The sequence below is a fragment of the Trichechus manatus genome, unplaced genomic scaffold, assembly GCF_000243295.1.
Source record: "Trichechus manatus latirostris isolate Lorelei unplaced genomic scaffold, TriManLat1.0 scaffold00136, whole genome shotgun sequence".
In the NCBI taxonomy this organism is placed as follows: Eukaryota; Metazoa; Chordata; class Mammalia; order Sirenia; family Trichechidae; genus Trichechus; species Trichechus manatus.
Window position 1 is genome coordinate 4,849,910 of NW_004444072.1, and position 21,947 is coordinate 4,871,856.

Consider the following 21,947-nt stretch of genomic DNA (forward strand, 5'->3'; position numbering starts at 1 on the left):
CTCAGGAATCCCCTCCCCTCCCGGCGCGCCCCCGCCTCGCTAGCCGCGCGCCACGGCCGAATCTTGTTGAATTTCAACACAAAGGGAATCCTCAGCGGCAGGAAGTGCATCACAAGAAAGGGGAACCGGGGGCGGAGAGAGGGAGGGATGCCTCCCTCCCTCCTCGGACTCGGGGCATCCGTGACGAAACCCGCAGGGTCCCCCTCTACGCCCCGCGAGCCGGGAGAATTCAAACAAGGCTCCCCCTCCACCAACAATGGTCGGAAGGGGGAACCACCTCGGCCACACCCCAGCTCCCGGACGGCGGGGATACTAGCTGACCCTCTCTGGACTCAGACACCTGTTCACTTTTCTCCTCCTTTTCTTCCGGGTGCACCTGCACCTGGGCCTGTGTTTGTTTTCCTGACCCTAGGCTCTCAACTTTTCTTCCACATCTCCCTCCTTTGCAGGGTTCTCTGTAGGACCCCGGCAAGTCTGCACGATCCTCCGTTGTCCTCGTCCACTCCCCGCAAGGCTGCGCCCCACACACCGGCGAGGTTTTCCCTAGCAGAATCGGGGAAGAGCGGGAGTCCCCGCGTGAGCCCGGGGGAGGCGGGCAGGGAGACACCACTTTTGTTTTCTGAGACACCTGCCTTTCCAGGCACCTGGCCAGGTGTTTTACCTGAAGGTGGTAGTCTTGGGGTGAGCCTCGCCATTGAGGGGAGAAAGGAAAGCAGGCAGGCGGATTTGTGTTGAAGCTATCTTTGCAAGGCTACCTTATTGTTTTTACTTATGTAGTTTCGCAAATAATAAAAATAGCAAACTTTTCTAGAAATTCTTTATTCACATTTCACTCGAAAGTGGGAAATCAATTGTCCATATAAAAGGGTGCTATTTTTTTTAGTTTGGGGTGGTGTGGGGGAGGCCAATGGCAATTTGGGGAGAGGACTTCAGGCCCCCTTATTTGGCGCCCAGGAGGCCAAGGTGGAAAACCTCGGCTCTTTGAGCCAGTTCTCTGGCTGACAGGCCCAGGTCACTGGGGAGGGGGCCGCACGACTAACTCGGGTCTGCCCAGCTCCTATCTCTGGCACTCACACTGACAGGTACGCAGGAAGGGGCCCGCCTCCCCCAGGGCGACCCGGCAGCCTCAGCTCTCTCGGACCCAATGGGGGACCTCCCCCCTCCCAAGTTCAAAGCGGAGGCCGAATACCTGCCGCGACCCGTCTCCTCCTCTTCCCCAGCACCACACCCACGGCACTCCGGGCTCCCCGGGAGAGGGACCGAGCGGGAACAAAGGGGTCTTTGTTCACTGGCGCCTGGGGGGTGGGAGTCGCGCTCGCTAGCTCGCGAGCGTTTCCCGGAGACTAGGAGGCTCAGCGCCACCGAGCCTCGCCCAGCTCCGAGCGCCGTCCTCCGCGACCCCAGAGCCTCTCAGGTCAGGGCGCGGCACTCCGGGCCACCGCTCACTCTTTCCGGGCGGGAGAAGTGGGGGGCGCAGCACAGCGTGGCGGCGCCTGGCGGGGGCCGGAGGGGGGTTTGGCCGCTGGCTGAGGTGGAGGGGGCGGAGGAGGGAGCCTGCGCGGGTTTGAGCCCGGAGGTGAGGGGAGGGCTCGGCGAGCGCTCGCCGGGCTGTTCCTGCCGGAGCGGCGACGGGTGGAACGCGCTCCCTCTCGCTTGCCATCCTCCCACTTCCCGGGGTCGGCCCCGTCACCACCCCGGGCCCCCTCCCCTGCCGTCACCACGCTCCCCTTCTCCGTTCTTGGCACTTTCCTCTCGAACCCTCCTTCCGGACAAACTTTGATGGAGAATTTCACACTACGCTGGAAAAATGCCGGTTATGAAAGGATTACTGGCGCCCCAGAACACCTTCCTCGACACCATCGCTACCCGTTTTGACGGAACCCGTAAGTCTCGCACTCGGAAGAGTTGCATGACATTTTTTGAGAATGAATTTTCTCCTATATATTACTTTTGCTTCCTTTACCACCGGAGTGAATTTCCTTCTGTTCTTGTCTAGGTGTCTTTTGTGAGGAGAAATTTTCTCCCATGGTTCTGGTAGTGTTAGCATTAAGGATTGGTGTACTTCTCTGTCTTGACTTAACGTTTGTAAGGGCTGGAAAAACAGCCTGAAGAAAGACCGACGCCCGTGTTCACGGTGGGATTTATATTTTGACACCTCTTTAGGGAATCGGTTGCAATTTTATGAAGTGAACATGGGTAATTGTCCATATCAGTGTATTGACACCCTATCCTTCTGGAGTTTTAAGGCTTCCTTGATTATATAGGTACCATTCCTGGGAGTTTGAAATGTTCTGATACAATCCACTCTCATTTCCCAGGAGGTCTTTCTCATAGGCGTGATTTCCCAACTGAGTTTAACAGAAAGGCAGATCAGAATCAGAACTGCTCAGTGTCAGCTTTCTGTAGAATTCCAAGTGTTGTGAGTTTGTCAGAACCTTGATTCCTGCTTTTGAGCTAGATTAGCATACCTCTTAGTCCTGAAATTAGCCTAACACCTGAGGAGAGACTGTTGTGGAAGGCGGAGGTGTACCTTATAACGGTGATCATAAGAGGAAGTTCCCTCATTATTTTTTTTTTTGAGGACAAAGATTATTGGGCATTTACCTCATTTAGCTACAGTTTAAAAAATAGATACGGTGTTGTGTGGATGCTTGGAGCCTGTTCGAAATCATCTGCAAAGTGTTCCCTTTCAGGACCATGGTCAGGTCCCCGTCACTTTCCAGGTTTCTCAAGCTATTTGAGTCTGTTATTCTTCCCAGCTGGCTGTGGCCCTGTAATTAGGAGTCGGGTACTCGTTCCCAGCAAATGCTCTCAATCGTTTCACTATGATTATCCACACCTTCCTCTGTGCTTCTGTTGCTTCTCTGTGCTATCTTTCCTTTTATGCCTATTACAGAAGACACATGGAAACTCACTTATCTTAGAGATTTTCTCAGTGGCTCAAGTATCATTATTTTTACTGTAACTATTTCTTGGAGCTAATATGAGAGAGGGCAACTAATTCCATTTTCAATCCAGTAGTCTAGATTACTACTAGCAGTGGGAAACACGTCCTGGACTTTATCCTAAGGGAATAGTTGGAAAAGTTTACACGAGAGAGAAATGAAGCATTTACTTTGATTTTGTTTAATTTTAATTTTTTATTAACAGCCTATGGCACAGTGATTTAGAGCTTTGACTGCTAATCAATAGGTCAGCAATTCAAATCCACCAGCTGCTGCTTGGATACCCTATGGGGCAGTTCTACTCTGTCCTATAGGGTCCTTATGAGTTGGAATTCACTCGACTGCAGAGGGTTTGGTTTTTTGGTTTTAGCCTAATCATGGTAGTTGGTATGGAAAATTGGTCAACTCTTCCAGTATTTTTATCTTTAGCTTTAGTCATCATCCCCCTTTGTAGTTTCTAAATGTGTCAGACTGTATGAGTGAGGGTCAATACTATTTATTATATATCTATCATCTTTAGATAATAATAAAAAATATTGTAAGAAAACCTCAAGTTCCTGCAACTGTTACCACCACCATGACCACCATACTCAATCACCACTGCTGTCTTTAATCACGCGTGATTGTAGGCACTACTGGTTGTTACCTGAGGAACTACAGTTTCCTGGGGACATTTGATCTTGAAGTTACACATTGAAAACCAAATGGTTTTGAACATTGACCCTCAATGCTTCTATTGAAATTTAGCTGTTGGAAGATAGTAGTTGCTTATCTGATTGTCATTTAAAGTTGAATGGAGTGCAGTGTGTAGTGAATCCTCCCAGCATGGCTGGGGAATTACTGCAGAAATATATCTAGGTATCAGTTGCTAATGAGACGGGCTTTAGGTCATCAGTGTGAGGATACCTAGGCCTCTCTCTGACTCTCGCTATAACATTATAAGCAGGAGGGCATGCAGGGACAGATGAGTGTATTAGTGAATGTCTTCTTTTCTGTTTTAGCAACACATTAATGTTAAAAAAAATAGCAACTTTGAAATTTTAACACCTTATTTGGAAAGATGGTCCTCACACGCCAACATTTAGAATAATAAAGAAACTGAAACACTATTTGAGACCATGCTTGATCTGTGCTTCACAGGGTTTGGGGAACTCCTGGAGGGAACTAGTTTGTACGAAATCTGACAATCAGTGAAGCAAATTTGAAAATGATGAGTAACACGAAGGTTAACTTTGGCATAGATTTTGTTGACAAATTTAATGACTACTCTTTCCCTTAAAAAAAAATACTCAGTGAAAGAGGGTTGTGTTTTCCCATTCTCTTTATTTTGGAATTGCAGGATGACCTGAATTATGTGAAACTTAAAAAAAAAAAAAAAGTTTCAGCCACAGATTTTTCTGTATCTAGAATTATGGACATTCCATTTTGCTAGCTAAATATTAGTTTATCTTATCATGCCACTTTAACTGTGTGGATGCAATTTTATTTTGTATAATTACTATCTGGGAAATTCTTTTCTTATGATCATTCTTCTTCCTCTTGATTTTTTATAGCAATTCTTTATTTTACTGTGCAACATAAAACTATCTGCAAATTTTAAATATGCAAAATTGCCCCACCCAAGGAAAAACTGCACTGCAAAGTGAATAATGTTATTATACTCAGTGTGTAATGTGTTGATTTGGTACATTTTCTGCTTTATTCATTAGCTATATTACACAGCCACGCTAATTTCTTATTTTTGACATTCCTGATAAAACAATAAAATATGAAAGCAAACAATAACCCTGGCAAACAACTTTGCTAACTTAACCTTCAGTATGTATTATTAACCTTATTAATTTAATATTGGAATGGAAAATAATAAAACAACTTAAAGCATCATCTAAAAGTCTTCCCCAGGAAAAAAATAAATATATGACAATAAAAATATGTGACAAAAATATATATGACAAAAAAGCCTAGAACGTAATCAATTCAGATATTATACAGGGCAACATAAAAGAAGTTAATAGTATGTTTTATCTCCTAGTGACACTTTATTGTTTTACATAATAGGACATTTTTTTCCTTCCAGTATTTAAGAAGTGAGCTCTTTTTCAGGAATGCAAGACAATTCTGGATCGTTGATTAAAAATATTTTTTTCTGATATGCAGTATAATTTTCAAACATTATTGGAAAATGTAAATATTTTTATTTCAAACTACCACTAAAGTGTATTTACATTTGAAATATGTTCTCTAAGTTTGTGTATAACTGAAGTGTAATGAAACTCAGAAAAACTAACATTTCTAAATGTTAATGGGGGAAAGAGCAATTTCATTTGATTTCTTTGAATCATTATGTGTAACCACATTTCTTAGTTGGAACAGTAGGATATATATATATATATATATCTCAACATCCAGACCTGCATATAGTACACTCTTGCATAGTTCTTCTTCTTACTTTTTTTTAACGTTTAATGTATTTTTTAATTTTTTCGCAGTAGACTTTTGCTTTAAGTTCATGAATATTAATTAATCTGGCCAAAGGGAATTTATAGTAAGAGAACACATAAATACATATTTTAAATGGTTTTTCAGTACAAATATTTGACACAGGGTACACTTGTTGTTGTTTATTTGAGGATATAAAACTTTCAGAGGGAAGTGTCCACTTTCAAGCATAATGGTGCATTAGCCAACATTTTCCAGCCATATCAGAATTCTTCCAGAATAGTTCTTGCCCTTTGGGTTACTGAGACAAGCTTTAAGTTTAAATGAAGTTTGTAACCCAGTGGACTTCATCAAGGGAGTTCTTGTCAGATTATTGGGAATATTTGTGGTTTAGAAACTTATAATGTTTGTATATTATTTGCATACATTTTGCATGCCAGTTCAAAATGGTCCCAGGAAATTTGTTAAAACTGAAATGCTTCCTTTACAGAGGCAGTTCTCAATGGTTTTTCTTCTCATCTTTATGCTTTCATCAAGGTACATAGATAACAACATTGAAACCAGAGATGGGTGCTGGAAGACGGAGAAAGAATAAGGGGGAGCAATGGAGATCTTCAAAAGTCTTTGCTGGGTTGTTAGAGAATGTCATCAAAGACAGCCAATAAAAAAGAATGAGCTCCATTATGTATGTCTATGTGTGTAAACGTTTATTATATGAATACAAAGAAATATCTATCACTCCATACATATCCCCACAAATGGAAGTTTATAAATAAATTTTTTTACACGCCACTAGTAGTTTCTTCTATTCCTATTCTTTATGTCCAAGAAGATAGTTGCTATACAGTCCTATTTCAGTGTAACAAATTACCACAAATTTAGGAGCTTATTATCTTAGTTTCTGTAGGTCAGATGTTCAGGGAAAGGTTAGCTGGTTCCTCTGCCCAGGGTCTCAGAAGGCTGTAGTCAAGATGTCAGCTGGGGCTGTGGTCTCATTTAAGGCTTAGGGTCGTCTTCCAAGATAACCTGGTTGTTAGGAAGGGTTTAGTTCCTTGTGATTTTATGATTAAGGTTGCCATTTTCTTGTTGGCTATTGGCCAGGGACTTCTCTGAGCACCTATAGGGTGCCCTCAGGTTCTTGCCAAATGGCCTTCTCCATAGGCCCTCTCATAGCATGATAGCTTACTTCAAGGCCAGCGGGAGGGTTTGTCTTTGAGGTGGTCTCTTAACTAAGTCAGGCCCACCCAGGATAATCTCCCTTTGGTTAACTCAGATAGCTGGTTTTCAGGTATCTTATGGACCTTACTTACGTCTGCAAAATCCCTTCACCTCTGCCATATCAACTTCTCCTCAAGGGAAAGAGATTATACAGGGTGTGTATACAAAACAAACAAACAAACAAAAAAAAAAAACCATTGCTGTTGAGTCAATTCCGACTCACAGGGACCCTACAGGACAGAGCAGAACTGCCCCATAGGGTTTCCGAGGCGGGCTGGTGGATTCAAACTGCTGACCTTTTGGTTAGCAGCCAAAAGCTTAACCACTGCGCCACCAGGGCTCAGTTGTGGGCAGACTATGGGGTCTATTTTGAAAGTGTCTTTTCCATCTCTTTCTTGTACCTCTAACCATGTTTAGGATTTAAGAAACTCCATTATGTGCTCTTGTATTGAGTTGGCTGTGTTAAAATGAAATTATGTTCTTTAACTTTATTCCAAGTTTTCTAAAAAATAGAAAAGAAGAGAGAGAGAAGGAATTATTTATTTCATTCTCTTTACTGTGTAGATGAATCTTTTGCCGTCCAAAGGACTTATTGCAGGGGTTCTCATAACTTCTCTGCAGTGTGCAGAGTGTTTGGCTTTCTAAGATTGCATTTATGTTCTTACCAGAAATGTGTTTATTGTGATAAGTGAGATACACAAATAATAAGAAAAGTTACTTTATATATAGCATTTAAGAATGTAATCAGATAATTTTGTTTTGACATCATTATATAGAGGAAAATGGATATCTAATATGCTAAGAATGGAAATTATACCAGCAATATATTCTTTCTAGACTCTGGCATTTGGCATTGCCTTTGCAACAAAGGCCATGGCTTAAGATCTCTTCTGATCAATGAGACTGGAAGAAACAAAAGCCTTTGCAGAAACATATTGAGGGTCCTGAAGTACTAGTTTCTGGGGTATCCTAGACCCAATATATGTATGGGAGTAGCACAGTCCCTCTGAAGAAATATGTACTTTGTTTCTTCATTCATTCAACAATACTTAATGGACACAGACTATATACAAAGCCTCTATGTTCTTTGTGATAAAACAGGCTTGTCTTTAGACTATTGTACCTCAAAGAACACAATAAAACATATACAGAAATTACCATAACACAGATTGGAAAGGGGTAAGGTAATTCAGGAGACGCAGACAAAGTGCAGTGCATGTTTGGATGAGGGAGGAATAATTTCCATGAGGGGAATGATCTGGGAAGGCTTCAAATACCAAATGACTTTTGGATGGGAGTGATTGACTCATATATAGGGCAAAAACAATATTCTATTTTTTGCGTATGTGTGTAGCTTATGTCATTGAGGTTAAAACGGGGATCCGTTAGGGACAATTACAAGTATTTCAAAGAATGTGAAGGGGGTAAAGTGGAGGCAAGGGGGAAATGAAAGGTAGGTTAGGCTAGATATGTCTTTAAAGCAAGAATGAGTGCTTTGTCATAATAAACCACTGGAGGTGATAGATCTGTATCTTGGTCAAAGTATGGTGTCATCTGTACCTGGTTTAAGAACTGTTAACCTTCCCATGTTCTATAGTCTGAAGCATAAAACAGTAGAAATGCCAGCCTTGAAACCTAACATGTTTCTTCTTACCATCTCTTCTAATAATGTTTTAAACTCACGCAAGGGTCCCATAGAATGCAGAGGAATGATGTATTCATTTTCTTTCAAACGCCTGCTTTGCCCAGGAAGCTAACTAACTTTCCCTTAGGAGAGAGAAAGATTGATTTCTCCCACATAGATGAGTACTCTTCTCCTTCAGGGCTGTTCACCACTGTTCTACTATAGAAGTATCCCTGTGGTGTAGAAAAAGAATTGAGGGTATGCTACAATTCAGTCCCAGTGAGGATGATTGGAGAAATGCCAACAGTAAAGGTACAGAATTGCAACTGCTGCAAAGATAGTAGGATTCACCCTGGTGATGTATATTTGCTGATATAGTCTAAATGCTAACTTTTTAAATCCATTTTGGTTCAGCAGAGCCTAAAAACAAAAAGGATGAGATTTCAACTTTACCTACAGCATAGTTCATATTTAGCAACTGGAGCAATTGAAGAGCTTTCTCGTTAATATAAACAGTCAAATATAGTTCTTGGCTTATATGTTCCCTGGAAGACGTATTTTTCTTTCCTGTATAGTTCTTAATGCAACTATCTAGCTCCTTTAAACCCCTCCAAATTCACATGTCCCCAGATGAACTGATAATATTTTCTAGCCTATGAAACCTATTTGTCTTCTTGTGTTTTCTGGCCCCATTATTTGTGTCACCACCCACCCAATTCTCTAAGCTAGAAATCTGAGTTGGCCTTGACTGCCCACACATCTAATTGGTTATAAAGCCTTTGAGATTTTATTTTAGAAATGCCCTAATTTGGCACATCATCTCCCTCCTCACTGCTTCTGCTTTAGTTTGGATCCAATTCCTTATCTTCGCAACTGCAACTTTACCCTAACTAAACCACTGCAGCCATAGGTCCCTTCTCCCTCCCTCTCTTCAGGTCTACCTTATCCCCAGAATGATTAAAAAAGCAGTCCCCATACTGCTTAAAAGCAATTAATCATCCTGATTAAAGACACCCATTTGCTTCCTGCTATCTCTTGGAGAATGTCCGAAGTTCTTAGTGTCATCTGACCCCAAGATGATTCTGCAGAATTTTCCAACCATGGCCTCTCATGCTGCAAACATACTCATTCTGTGGCCAGTTACTCTAAATCGCCTGCTCATTCATGCCTTTGAGCCTCTGCTTCATGCCTTTGAATGTCTGCATTTCACCTGAGAAGCAAGATCCTTTAAGCTCCTTGAGACCCATCCTAAAGGTTACATTCTATTTCATCTCCTTCTGCGAGACTCCATATGGAGTCAGGAGACATTTCCTTTATGCTTCCACATGACCTTGCCCATCCCTCTAATCAGTTCTTAGAATGTGCTGTAACTTTGTGTTTTCATACTTCACCACTTGACTATGAACTCCTTGAAGCCCTGACTGTGTCTTGTTCATTTTGTATCTGCAGTGCTTAGGCTCATGCTTTGAACAAAGTCTTTACTAAATACATGTTTCTTTGAATTAAAGAATTTCAGGTTCCTTGAAGGCCAAAAATGTCTTCAGTTCCCTTCAAGTGGCAACTGGTGTTCCTTTTATTCAGTATATGTAATTGCTTTTAGTTTTGAACAGAATTCTAGACTAGCTTCATGCCCCTTACTTTCACATGTTTCGAGCAATAATTTTTTATTAAACTCTAGCTATGATAGTGGCTATTTCAGGAGGTAGTATATGATCAAGAACCAATGGTACTGAAGCAAGAAGTCCAAGCTGCCCTGAAGGCATTGCAGAAAAACAAAGCTCCAGGAATTGACAGGATACCCATTGAGATATTTTCAAAAAACAGATGCAGTGCTGGAAGTGCTCGCTTGCCTATGCTAAGAAATTTGGAAGACAGCTACCTGGCCAACCGACTGGAAAAGATTCATATTTGTGCCCATTCCAAAGAAAGGTGATCCAACAGAATGCGGAGATTATCGAACAATATCATTAATAGCACACACAAGTAAATTTTTGCTGAAGGTCATTCAAAAGCAGTTGCGGCAGTACATTTAAGCCAGATTCGGAAGAGGGAGTGGAAGGAGGGATTTCATTGCTGATGTCAGATGGATCTTGGCTGAAAGCAGAGAATACCAGAAAGATGTTTACCTGTGTTTTATTGAGTATGCAAAGGCATTCAACTATGTAGATCATGACAAATTATGGATAACATTTTGAAGAATGGAATTCTAGAACACTTAATTGTGCTCATGAGGAAGCTATACATAGACCAAGAGGCAGTCGTTCAAACAGAACAAGCGGATACTGTGTGCTTTGAAGTTTAGAAAGGTGTGCATCAGGGTTGTATCCTTTCACCATACTTATTTAGTCTGTATGCTGAGCAAATAATCCAAGAATCTGGACTGTATGAAGAGGAATGTGGCATCAGGATTGGAGGAAGACTCATTAATAACCTGTGATATGCAGATAACACAACCTTGCTTGCTGAAAGTGCAGAGGACTTGAAGCACTTACTGATGAAGATCAAAGACTATAGCCTTCAGTATGGATTGCACCTCAACATAAATATAACAAAAATCCTCACAACTGGACCAACAAACAACATCATAGTAAATAGAGAAAATATTGAAGTTGTCAAGGATTTCTTTTTACTTGGATCCACAATCAACACCAATGGAAGCAGCGGGCAAGAAATCAAACAACACATTGCATTGGGCAGATCTGCTGCAAAAGACCTCTTTAAAGTGTTAAAAAGCAAAGATCTCACTTTGGAGACTAAGGTGCACCTGACCCAAGCCATGGTGTTTTCAATCACCTCATATGCATGCGAAAGCTGGAAAATGAATAAGGAAGACTGAAGAAGAATTGATGCCTTTGAATTATTGTGTTGATGAAGAATATTGGAAACCCTGGTGGCGTAGTGGTTAAGAGCTACGGCTGCTAACCAAAACCCTATGGGGCAGTTCTACTTTGTCCTATAGGGTTGCTATGAGTCAGAATCGACTCGATGGCAATGGGTTTGGTTTTTTTTTTTTTTTGGTTTGAGGAATATTGAATATACCATGGACTGCCAGAAGAATGACCAAATCTGTCTTGGAAGAAGTACAGCCAGAATGCTTCTTAAAAGCAAGGATGGTGAGACTATGTCTTACATACTTTGGACATGTTATCAGGAGGAACCAGTCCCTGGAGAGAAGGACATCATGCTTGGTCAGTGAAAAAGAGGAAGACCCTCAATGAGACAGATTGACACAGTGGCTGCAACAATGGGCTCAAACATAACAACGATTTTGAGGATGGCACAAGACCAGGCAGTGTTGCATTCCGTTGTACATAGTGTCCCTATGAGTGGGAACCAACTCGATGTCACCTAACAACAACATAATCATGGCTACCATCTTCAGTATGTCTAATACACATTGTGTACTCTGTGGTGCCTTGTGTACTCCTTGCCATAAACCAACAACCCGGCAAAGTGAAAGGCAGCTCCCCTTTTTACTATAGATGATAAAGTTCAGGCTCAGTATTTTTCTATTATATCACATTAGCTTGTGATTTTTTACTATAGTCTATGATTTTTCTACTGCATCATACTGACTCAAATGTTTTTGTACGGCAAGTAGGTCAATCTATGGTATCATTTCTAGTTTCTAACTCTTGCAGAAAGGGATGTCTGCATTAAAGTTTTTAGCTATTTCTAGTTTATATGCTGTTTTTTTTCTTTTGATGTATTATGCTTTAAGTACTTGGCATTTAAAGAATGTCTTCAAATTGATATTTAAGACCCTCATATCTAGAACTTCTGTGCAAAGCAGTTTTGCTCATCAAAGAAAATCTACAGTCCATTTTTTTTTAAAGAAAGAAATCCATTTTCTTTGAGATTTTGGTGCTTAGAATTTGCTGACTTTCGAACTTCCTTGTGATTTTTATTGTTTGGATAATCTCTCTATAGAAGATGTTCTAATTCTCATGACTATTATAGTAACATCATTTTGGATTGTTGCCTTGTTATTGTCTTGCAGAGAAATTCTTCCACCTATTTTGAGAGTCTGCTTTTATTGGGAGAAATATATTCTTCAGTGTCAGGTACTGTTGAAATCTTTTAGCAGAAATCATTTACCCTTTTTCCACAGTGAACTTACAGGAAGAAAGAGGGGGTATCTAGCTCTCTAACAGGAGTCCTGGTGGCGCAGTGGTTAAAGCACTGAGCTGCTAACGGAATGGTCAGCGGTTCAAACCCACCAGCTGCTCCTTGGGAAAAGATGTGGCAGTCTGATTCCATAAAGATTTACAGCCTTGGAAACCCTATGGGGCAGTTGTACTCTGTCATGTAGGATTGCTATTAGTCAGAATCAATTCGATGCAGTGGGGTTTTTTTGGTTTTAGCTCTCTGACTCTTAAATCTAATCTAAAGCTTATCACCCCCCGAGATTTTTTTTTTTTTTTTTTTTTGTTAAGCATTTTACGGAAAACCTGTTAGCGTAGTGGTTAAGAGTTCAGTTGCTAACCAAAAGGTCGGCAGTTTGAATCCACCAGATGCTCCTTGGAAACCCTATGGGGCAGTTCTACCCTGTCCTATAGCGTTGCTATGAGTCAGAATCGACTCTACAGCAATGGGTTTTTTGTTTTATTAAGTGTTTTAGACAGAATTCCTTATTGTACCTACCAGTCCAAATGAGTTTTTTATTCTAGTTGTTAGACTAAAGGAAACTGAAACCAGGGCCCTTATCAGTCTTTCCATGTTTTATTTGATTTTCTAGAAAGAATGATCCACGTAAGAAGTTCAGATGTTATAAAAATGTCAAATACTCAGTTTGACAATAAGTAGACTGTCCTTAATTGTTATGTTCTGGCTATCCCTTCAAAGCCCTGGTGGCACAGTGGTTAAGTACTATGGCTGCTAACCAAAAGGTTGGCAGCTTGGATCCACCAGCTGCTCCTTGGAAACTCTAAGGGGAATCGACTCGTTGGCAATGAGTTTGGTTTGGTTTTGGTCTGACTATCGCTTCATTGACAGAATAACATAGAAGATAAAATGGGACACACGTTTAACCTTAACACATAACAGATAACTTTCTGCTGCAATTCCAAGAAGGGTGGACAAGAATGAGGAGTTTTGGGACAGGGGCATTCAGAAAGAAGTTTTGTATTGCTGTTTCTCTCAATTTGGCACAACTTTGGTTGGGCTACAGTTCAGTTATCTGAAAATAAGCCTGCTGTCCTCTTCCAGCAAATGTGTGATTTCATGTTTTAGAATATAAAATTTATAAATACCTTGAGATCTTACCTAAGTTTGCAATGCTCTCTGTAATGAGTATATTGTTGGAATCGACTTGATGGCAACGGGAATTTTTGGTTGGTACTAACAAATCAAAAGTTAGAAAAAGTCAAATATGTAAGATGGTAATATTGGCTAATACTTGCATAGCATTTCAGTATATTCATTATTTTTTCTATCATCTGAACTGTTTTCAAACTAATAGATGAAAAATGGTTTCTTATTGTGATTTTTTAATGTACATTCATTTTACTATAAGTGAAAGTGAGCATTGTTTAATATATCTAAGGATTATTTAAATTTCCTTTTCTGGGCATTATTTCCTCATATTTATTGTCCTTTATTAATTGGGTTATTACTCTGTCTTTGACTTGCCTGAGCTCTTTATATAGTCAAAATAAGCACTGTCTCGGTGATGTGAATTGTATATGCTTTCCCCAGCTTTGGTTGGTCTTTTGAGTTTCATATAAATGAATTAATCAACTTTTTTTTATGACTTCTGAATTTTGTGTCATATAGAGACAGAAATTTTATAAAATGAATCCTATGTGTTCTTCTACCATAGTTTTATTTTGTGTATTAATTTCTTCTCCTTCATTAATAAATTCTGTAATCTGATCAATTGAGTGTGAGGGATCAAAAGTTATTTTTTCCAGATTCCTATACAATTTCATAAAAAAAACTGTTCAACAATTTATCTTTTCCACAATAATTTGAAATGTCTAGTTTATCATATTTTGTATTCTTATTTGTAATATTTCTTTTTTCTGGACTATCCTATTACATTCATCCTTTTTTTTTCATATGTTAGGACCAGAATTTTAATTATACAAGCTTTATAATATGTTTGAAATCTCATAGATCTGACCCCTCATTGCACCATTTTTTCCCAGAATTTTACTGATGAATCTTATTTTGAAATCTATCTGAACTTAAGAATCAACTTATCTAGTTTTAAAAAAATCCTGATGATATTTATAATAGAATATCATTTAGGAAAATGATATTTTATGATGTTAAAAATTCATGTCCAAGGACTTGCTGTGTATTTCTACTGTTTAAATCATCCTTTGGATTTCTCAATAAAGCTCTTACTCATTTCTTATATATTTTATTCCTAGTAATTTCATCTTTGTAATTGATATGTAAATGGAGTCTTTTCTTCTATAGCTTTTGTTTTCTAATTCAATCGTGTGTGTATATATATATATATATATATATACACATATGTATATGTGTGTGTGTATATATATATAAAACCCATTGCCTTCGAGTCTATTTCAACTCATAGCGACCCTATAAGGCAGGGTGGAACTACCCCATAGAGCTTCCAAGGAGCACCTGGCAGATTCAAACTGCCAACCTTTTGGTTAGCAGCCCTGGCTCTTAACCACTATGCCACTAGGGTTCCCATATATATATATATATATATATATGGATGGATTTCCATATATATAAAGGTTATTGAGTCTAGTATGTTGTTATTATTTTAACCAACCAGCTTACTGAGTTTCTATTACCTTTTATAATGTTTTCAGTAGATTTCTTGGGGTTTTCAGGTAAGAAATAACATTGCCCTCAAATAGTAAAATTTTTGCTTTCTTGTTTCCAATTCTTACTGTTTTTTTTTTTTTTTTCCTATTGTCTAATTGCTTTGGTTAGTACTATAATACCAATGTTAAAATGCCCATAAAGGAAATTCTTCTTGTTCTTGACTTTAATGGGGATTATTTTAGTGTTTCCCTAATAAGTATTTTTCCAGATTTTAGGTTGAGATATATTTTATTTTATATTCATACTTCATTAACAGATTTTGGTATGTATTCTTGTTTTATTAAGCAATTTTATCAATTGCCTTTTTACTATCTCTCAAAGAAATCTTATGTTTTCTCACTGAATCAATTAATATGGTGAATTCTATTAATAGGGTCCATAATATTGAACCATCCTTGCATTCCTTCAGTGAAAGCTTCTTGGCCAAGTGTCCTTTTTTTTCACATGTTGCTGGATTTTACTTGTTAATACTTTATTTAGTACTTTTACGGTGAAATACATAAATGAGGTTGACATTGTTTTCCCTCCTAGCATCTGTGTATTATTGAGTGTTGATGGGGAAACCATATCCATACTTATGCTCTTTATAATGTTTTCCTATCTGGTTTTCAGCATTTGTCCCAGATTTTTATTTTTCAAAGAAGTATTATTATTAATACTTAAATTAAAATCAGCCAAGACAGGATATTAGTCTTTCAGTTAGTTCTTACAGCTTTGGTTGTCGTCTTGTCTACTAGTATATGAGATGCTTGTGTAGTGAACATAGTTCTTACTTTAATGCATGCTTAAATCTGAAAAATCCCCAGCAATAATGCATATCGTTTCCCCAGTCCTTTCCATATAAAAAATATATATATTTATCCTTTTCTAGGATAATGTTCACTTTGTACACAAACCAGCAATGCCTTGGCTTGTGAGATGCATGATGCTACCATGCCACAAACTGATGGAGCCAGTGGGCAACACGAGAAAGTATATGGCTTAAGAATACATAAAATACATATAGGATATATATGAATTTTTGATAATTTTTTTTTAGATTTTGCAATAAACCCTTTGGTATTAATGACATCACAAAAATTAAAAAGTATTTAAAGACGTATTGAATTCTCATTTCTTAAAAAGCTGATGATGCTGTATAACTGGAAGAAAATATTGACATTTACATCTACCAGGGGCACTAACATTGAGGCAGCGTGACTGACCACATTAAAATCATTAGGCACAAATCAGCTGACTAAGCACCAGCATGTACTTACAAATTAGTAGCTGAACTAGAACTAATAAATTAATTTGGCAAAGTTGCAAAGTACAAGATCAAAACATAAAAAGAATCCATTTAAAATAGCATCTAAAGAATAAAATACCTTGGAAATAAGTTTATTCAGGGAAGTGAATGACTTGTTACACTGAAAACCATAAAACACTGCCAAAAGACATAAAAGAAGACCTAAATATGTGGAAAGACATCATGCCTCATGGATTGGAAAACTTAATATTGTTAAGATGTGAATACTACCCAAAATGACCTACAAATTCATTGCAATCCCTATCAAAATTCCAACAGTCTTCTTTTTTTTTGTAAAAATAGAAAAGCTGATCCTCAAATTCATATGGAACTGTGAGAGTCTTTTAATATCCAAAACAGTCTTGATAAAATAGAACAAAGTAGAAGGACTCACACTTCCCAATTTCAAAACATACTATAAAGCTATAGTAATCAAAACAGTCTGGTACTGGTAAAAGGATAGACATATAGACTGATAGAATTCAGAGCCCAGAAATAAACCCATACATCTATGGTTAATTGATTTTCAACAATTGCTAAGTCCACTCAATGGGTATTGGGACAACTGGATTTCAGTACGGAAAAGAATGAAGCTGAAGCTATACCTCACAACATATGCAAACATTAACTTAAAATAGATCAGTGGCCTAAATATAAAAACTAAAGCCACAAAACTCTTAAAAGAGAACATAGGAGTAAAACTTCAGGACCTGTTTTGGGAATGGATTCTTATATATAACACTAAAAGCATGAGCAATAAAAGAAAAAAAATAGATAAATCAGACTTACTCACAATTAAAAACTTTTATACATCATAGGATATTATCAAGAAAGTGAAAATACAACCCACAGAGTGGGAGAATATATTTGTTAACCATCTAAGGGTTTCATATCTAGAATACATAAAGAACTACAGTTCAACAACAAAAACAACCCAATTTAAAAATGGACAAAGAACTTAAATAGATATTCCTTCAAAAAAGACATGAAAAGATGTTTAATGTCATGAGTTACTAAAAAAACAAACAAAAAAACCAAACCAATTGCCATCCAGTCGATTCTAACTCATAACAACTCTATAGGACAGAGTAGATCTCCCCCATAGGGTTTCCAAGGAGCACTTGGTGGATTTAGACCGCAGACCTTTTGGTTAGCAGCCAAACTCTTAACCACTACGCCACGAGGGTTCATGAGTCATCGGGTAAATACAAGTCAAAACCCCACTGAGATACTACTTCACACCTACTAGAATGGCTATTAGAAAAAAAGAAAATTGGAAATTAACAAGTGTTGGTGAGGATGTGGGGAAATTGGAACTCTCATGCATTATTGGTGGAAATGTAAAATGGTGCAGCCACTGTGGAAAGATACTCTGGTGGTTCCTCAAAAAGTTAAAACATAAAATTACCGGATGACCCAGCAATTCTACTCCTAGGTATATAGTCAAAAAACTTGAAAGCAAGGACTCAAACATTTGTACACCAATGCTTATAGCAGCATATTCACAATAGCCAAAAGGTCGCAACAACCCAAGTGACCATAAACAACAGATGAATGAATAAACAACATTTGGTATAAACATACGATAGAATATTACTCTACCACAAACAGAAATGAAGTTCTGATGTATGCTGCAACCTTGAAATAACATAAATAAACCTTGAAAACATTATGCTAAGTGAAATAAGTCAGGCACAAAAGGATATGTATTGTATGATCCCACTTATATGAAATACCTAGAATAGACCTTTCGTCTCTATGCATTTGTCTATTCTAGATATTTCAATGGCGTTCCTAAGACATTTTGCATTATGTTCACTTCATGAAAAGATTTTTCACAGCCCTGTAACTTAGACAGGGCAATTTGCCTCAGATTGCCAAGAACAAAATTTCTTAAATTAGATTTTTTATATTATGTACTTTAGATATTATCTTCTGGGAGAGATTGATGGAATTGGAAACAAAACAGAATTTATCAAACAATTTTAATTAATATAAATATTGAAATAAATATTCAAGAGTTTATATAACCCTTTTTGATATCTCTTTAATTGCTATATACTAGGAATCTTGAAATGAAAGTGACTTGTGCCTCTTTTGACCCATGATTGTTCCCAGATATTTTTATTATCTTCACTTTAGAGTTAAGGAGGCAGAGGACCATACCAAAAAAAAAACCCAAACCTTTTGCCGTTGGTTCCAACTCAGTAACCCTATAGGACAGAGTAGAACTGCCCCATAGGGTTTCCAAGGAGCAGCTGGTAGATTCGAACTGCCAACCTCTTGGTTAGCAGCTGTAGCCCTTAACCACTGTGCAGCCAGGGCCCCACAGAGGACCAGAGAGGTATTCTATTTTCCCTGAGGTCCCAAAACTAGTAGATGGAAAGTCTAGACTCTTACTCTAGTCTTTAAATTCTAAAACCCTTGCGTTTCCTTCAACTTTATTCTGCTTTTACCTTGAAAGAAGAGACTAGGAAGAGAATTGACATTCAGTCAGTGACCATGAATCTTACTTTGTTTTTTTGAGTCTCCACAACAGCACAAGTTTGATGTTTTTGTTTCCACTTTGTTATTGTTAGCTGCCCTTGAGTTGGTCCCCAACACATGGCAAAATCCATAGGATTTTCGTTGGCTGATTTTTGGAAGTAGGTCGCTAGGCCTTTCTTCCTAGTCTGTCTTAGTCTGGAAGCTCCACTGAAACCCATTTAGCATCATAGCAACACAGAAGCCTCCACTGACAGACTAGTGGTGGCTGTGCTTGAGGAACATAGTCCGAGAATCGAACCCGGATCTTCCACATGGGAGGCAAGAATTCTACCATTGAACCACCACTGCCTTCTCATTCCCATTTTACAGATGTGGAAGTCGAAGCTCAGAAAGTTTGAATAAGTTGTAAAAAGTCACACAGTTTATAAGTAGTGAAACTGAAATTTACTCACATGGTTTTTACTATAGTAGGCTATGTTTAAGAAAAAGGCAAAAAATTGCATCTAAATTTTAAGGTATTAATTGTATGTGATTAAGGTCTTGGTGGCCATACTTCACATTCCTATGAGACACTTACAAACCATCATTATGCTGTTTTTTTTTTTTTAAAAAAAAAACATTGTCTGGAAAACTCAATCCAGGAAGTTGCAAAGTGGCTGTGCTTTATAAACAGCATATAATGGATTATCCAGGAATCTCCCTCTCTTATTAGAATAACATACAAAGAACAGCTCTTACCTGAGGGGTCATGATCCACTAGTGCTGGTAATCACTTGAGAGCTATGCCAGAAGTTCAGAAGTTCGAAAATCTTAGAACATATTCTTAATTATTTATAGAAATAATGTCACACTAACTTTCGTTAAAAAATGCTTCTAGGTGATCGGTGATTGCTGAGGAGTGAGACTTGGGGAGAGTTGGGGGAAGGGGTTACAACAGGGCATGAGAAAATTGGGGGGGTTGAGAGATATGGTCACTATCTTGATTGTGGTGATGATTTCATGGTTGTACACTTATGTCAAATTTATTAAATTGTATACGCCATGTATTGTTTAATGAGAAACTAATTTGCTCTGTAAACCTTCATCTAAAGTACAATAAAAAAAAATGCTTTCTTTAGCTCAAAACTAAAACCATTCCCGAGGCCAACTCTTCAGACAAAGATTAGACTGGACTATGGGACATAAAATGCTACTCGTGAAGCGTGTGCTTCTTAGCTGAAGTAGATACATTAGACTAAACGGGCAGCTCCTGTCCAGAGGCGAGATGAGAAGGCAGAGAGGGTCAGGGGCTGGTTGAATGGACATGGGAAATCAGGGGTGGAAAGGAAGAGTGTGCTGTCACAGTATAGGGAGAGCAACTAGGGTCACATAACAATGTATGTATAAATGTTTATATGAGAGACTAACTTGAATTGTAAACTTTCACTTAAAGCACAATAACAAAAAAATACTTTCTGAGTTGTAGAGAGAAGGGTAGAGTTAAAGCTTCAACACTAAGAATGACACATACTGTGCATTCTATCTTCTCCATCCCTCAGCATCTTGATGAGCAGTCCTTCCTGGCTTATTATTAGTTGTACTTATCCAAATTATTGAGTATATGAAACTTGAAAACAAGTGAAAGTAGTAATAGATATTAAAATTAACACCACAAAATTATCATTCTAACATAAAATAGGGTTAAAGTAAATGCTGATTTTTTCTTTTTTGGTCTTAGTACAAACTGGCTTGCTGTGCTAGTTAGCTACTGATGATTATAGTTCTCATGTTCGTGGGTTGGCTGGAGTGTCACCTAATTCAGGTGAGGCTCAACTGGGTGGTTCTGGAATCTTGGCTGAGCTTGCTCATGCATATGTAGACTGTCTGTAAGCTCTGCTCTTGTCTGGGCTTGGCTGGGGCAGTTTAACTGGGATAGCTTAGTTAGGGTACGTCTGCTCCACATGTCTCTCCTGATATGCTGGCCTGAACTTGGTCCTGTGGTGATGACAGAGGCTCACTGAAGTCATTCCAATTGCACAAACAGTGTCTAAAACTTCACTTGTATCATGTTTGCTAACATCCCATTCGTTCATCTAAGTCATGTGGATCAACCTAAGTCTAGGAATGATGCCCCACCCACAGTGAGGTGGGCACTGCAGTTATATGTTAAAGGAGAATTGGAGTTAATAACAAAATCTACCACATTGACCTGATTAATGTTATTTTTTAGAGAGAAAATCAACGATGTATGTTTCAAAACTTAGTTCTTGAAAAAAGATTAGCCACGTTTATTTTTCTTTCTGAAATGATAATTTTGTATCTTGAAATGGCTTCTTTATTTCTTCACAGGCTTTAAAATATAAAATGAATACCATGGAGTAGAAATTCTATGATGTTATTTTATTTCTCCATTAAATGTGTGTGTCTCATTAAAATCTAACTATATGCATTAAAACATGTTGTACCTTTATTGTGTCATAAGATGAGTTGTGGGGTGAGGATTGAAAGTTCTTTCCCTAAAAAGTAGAGAATATATTTAAACTGACCTGTGAGAGCTATAAAAATGCTATAAAATAGGTAGGTTCTTAATATTTTAATATAATAGGAAGCTATACATGCATAAAAAAAATGCATAATTTGCATATTGCTTTGCCCAGTTAGCCTATTTCTACAAGAATATAAGCTGAGAGAGGATGAAAATCACCTCTACTTGACAAAGTGTATGCTTTGGTCCTACCACAGTTCCTAGTACATGGTTAGACCTTCAAATACGTGTTGAATGAATGAACTTGAAAAAATACAAAAATTGCCTGCCTCATTAAAATCTTTCATGCAGTGAGAGATTTTTCTAGCTATATGGAATGAAATTTGGTTAAACTGCCTTGCTGGAATGCTGTCAAACAATGGACACACCAGTAGGCTTGGAGATAATATCAAGAAAACCAACAGATTCTTTGAAAGCCAAGTTAAGGATGGTGAAGGCAATGTAATCTTAGGCTCTACACTGAACTAAAAAGAACCAGGGATATCTAGTGCCCTTAAATCAAGTTTTATAGATTTAAGCCTTCTGTAGATTTCTCATCATATTTCTGTAATAAAGTCATCAGTTGAACTATTTGTGGAGGTGACAAGACCACTAATGTTTGGCATACTAGGT

At 38.3% G+C, this 21,947-nt stretch overlaps 1 protein-coding gene across 1 annotated transcript in view; it reads left to right on the top strand.

Moving 5' to 3' along the window:
- The first annotated feature begins 1,613 nt into the window (after nt 1-1,613).
- KCNH8 (potassium voltage-gated channel subfamily H member 8) overlaps nt 1,614-21,947 on the top strand; it is a 448,825-nt gene continuing 428,491 nt past the window's right edge. The window contains exon 1 of the mRNA XM_004385286.1: nt 1,614-1,883. Coding sequence (XP_004385343.1) covers nt 1,808-1,883 — 76 coding nt within the window. The 5' untranslated portion in view covers nt 1,614-1,807. The remainder of the gene's footprint in view (nt 1,884-21,947) is intronic.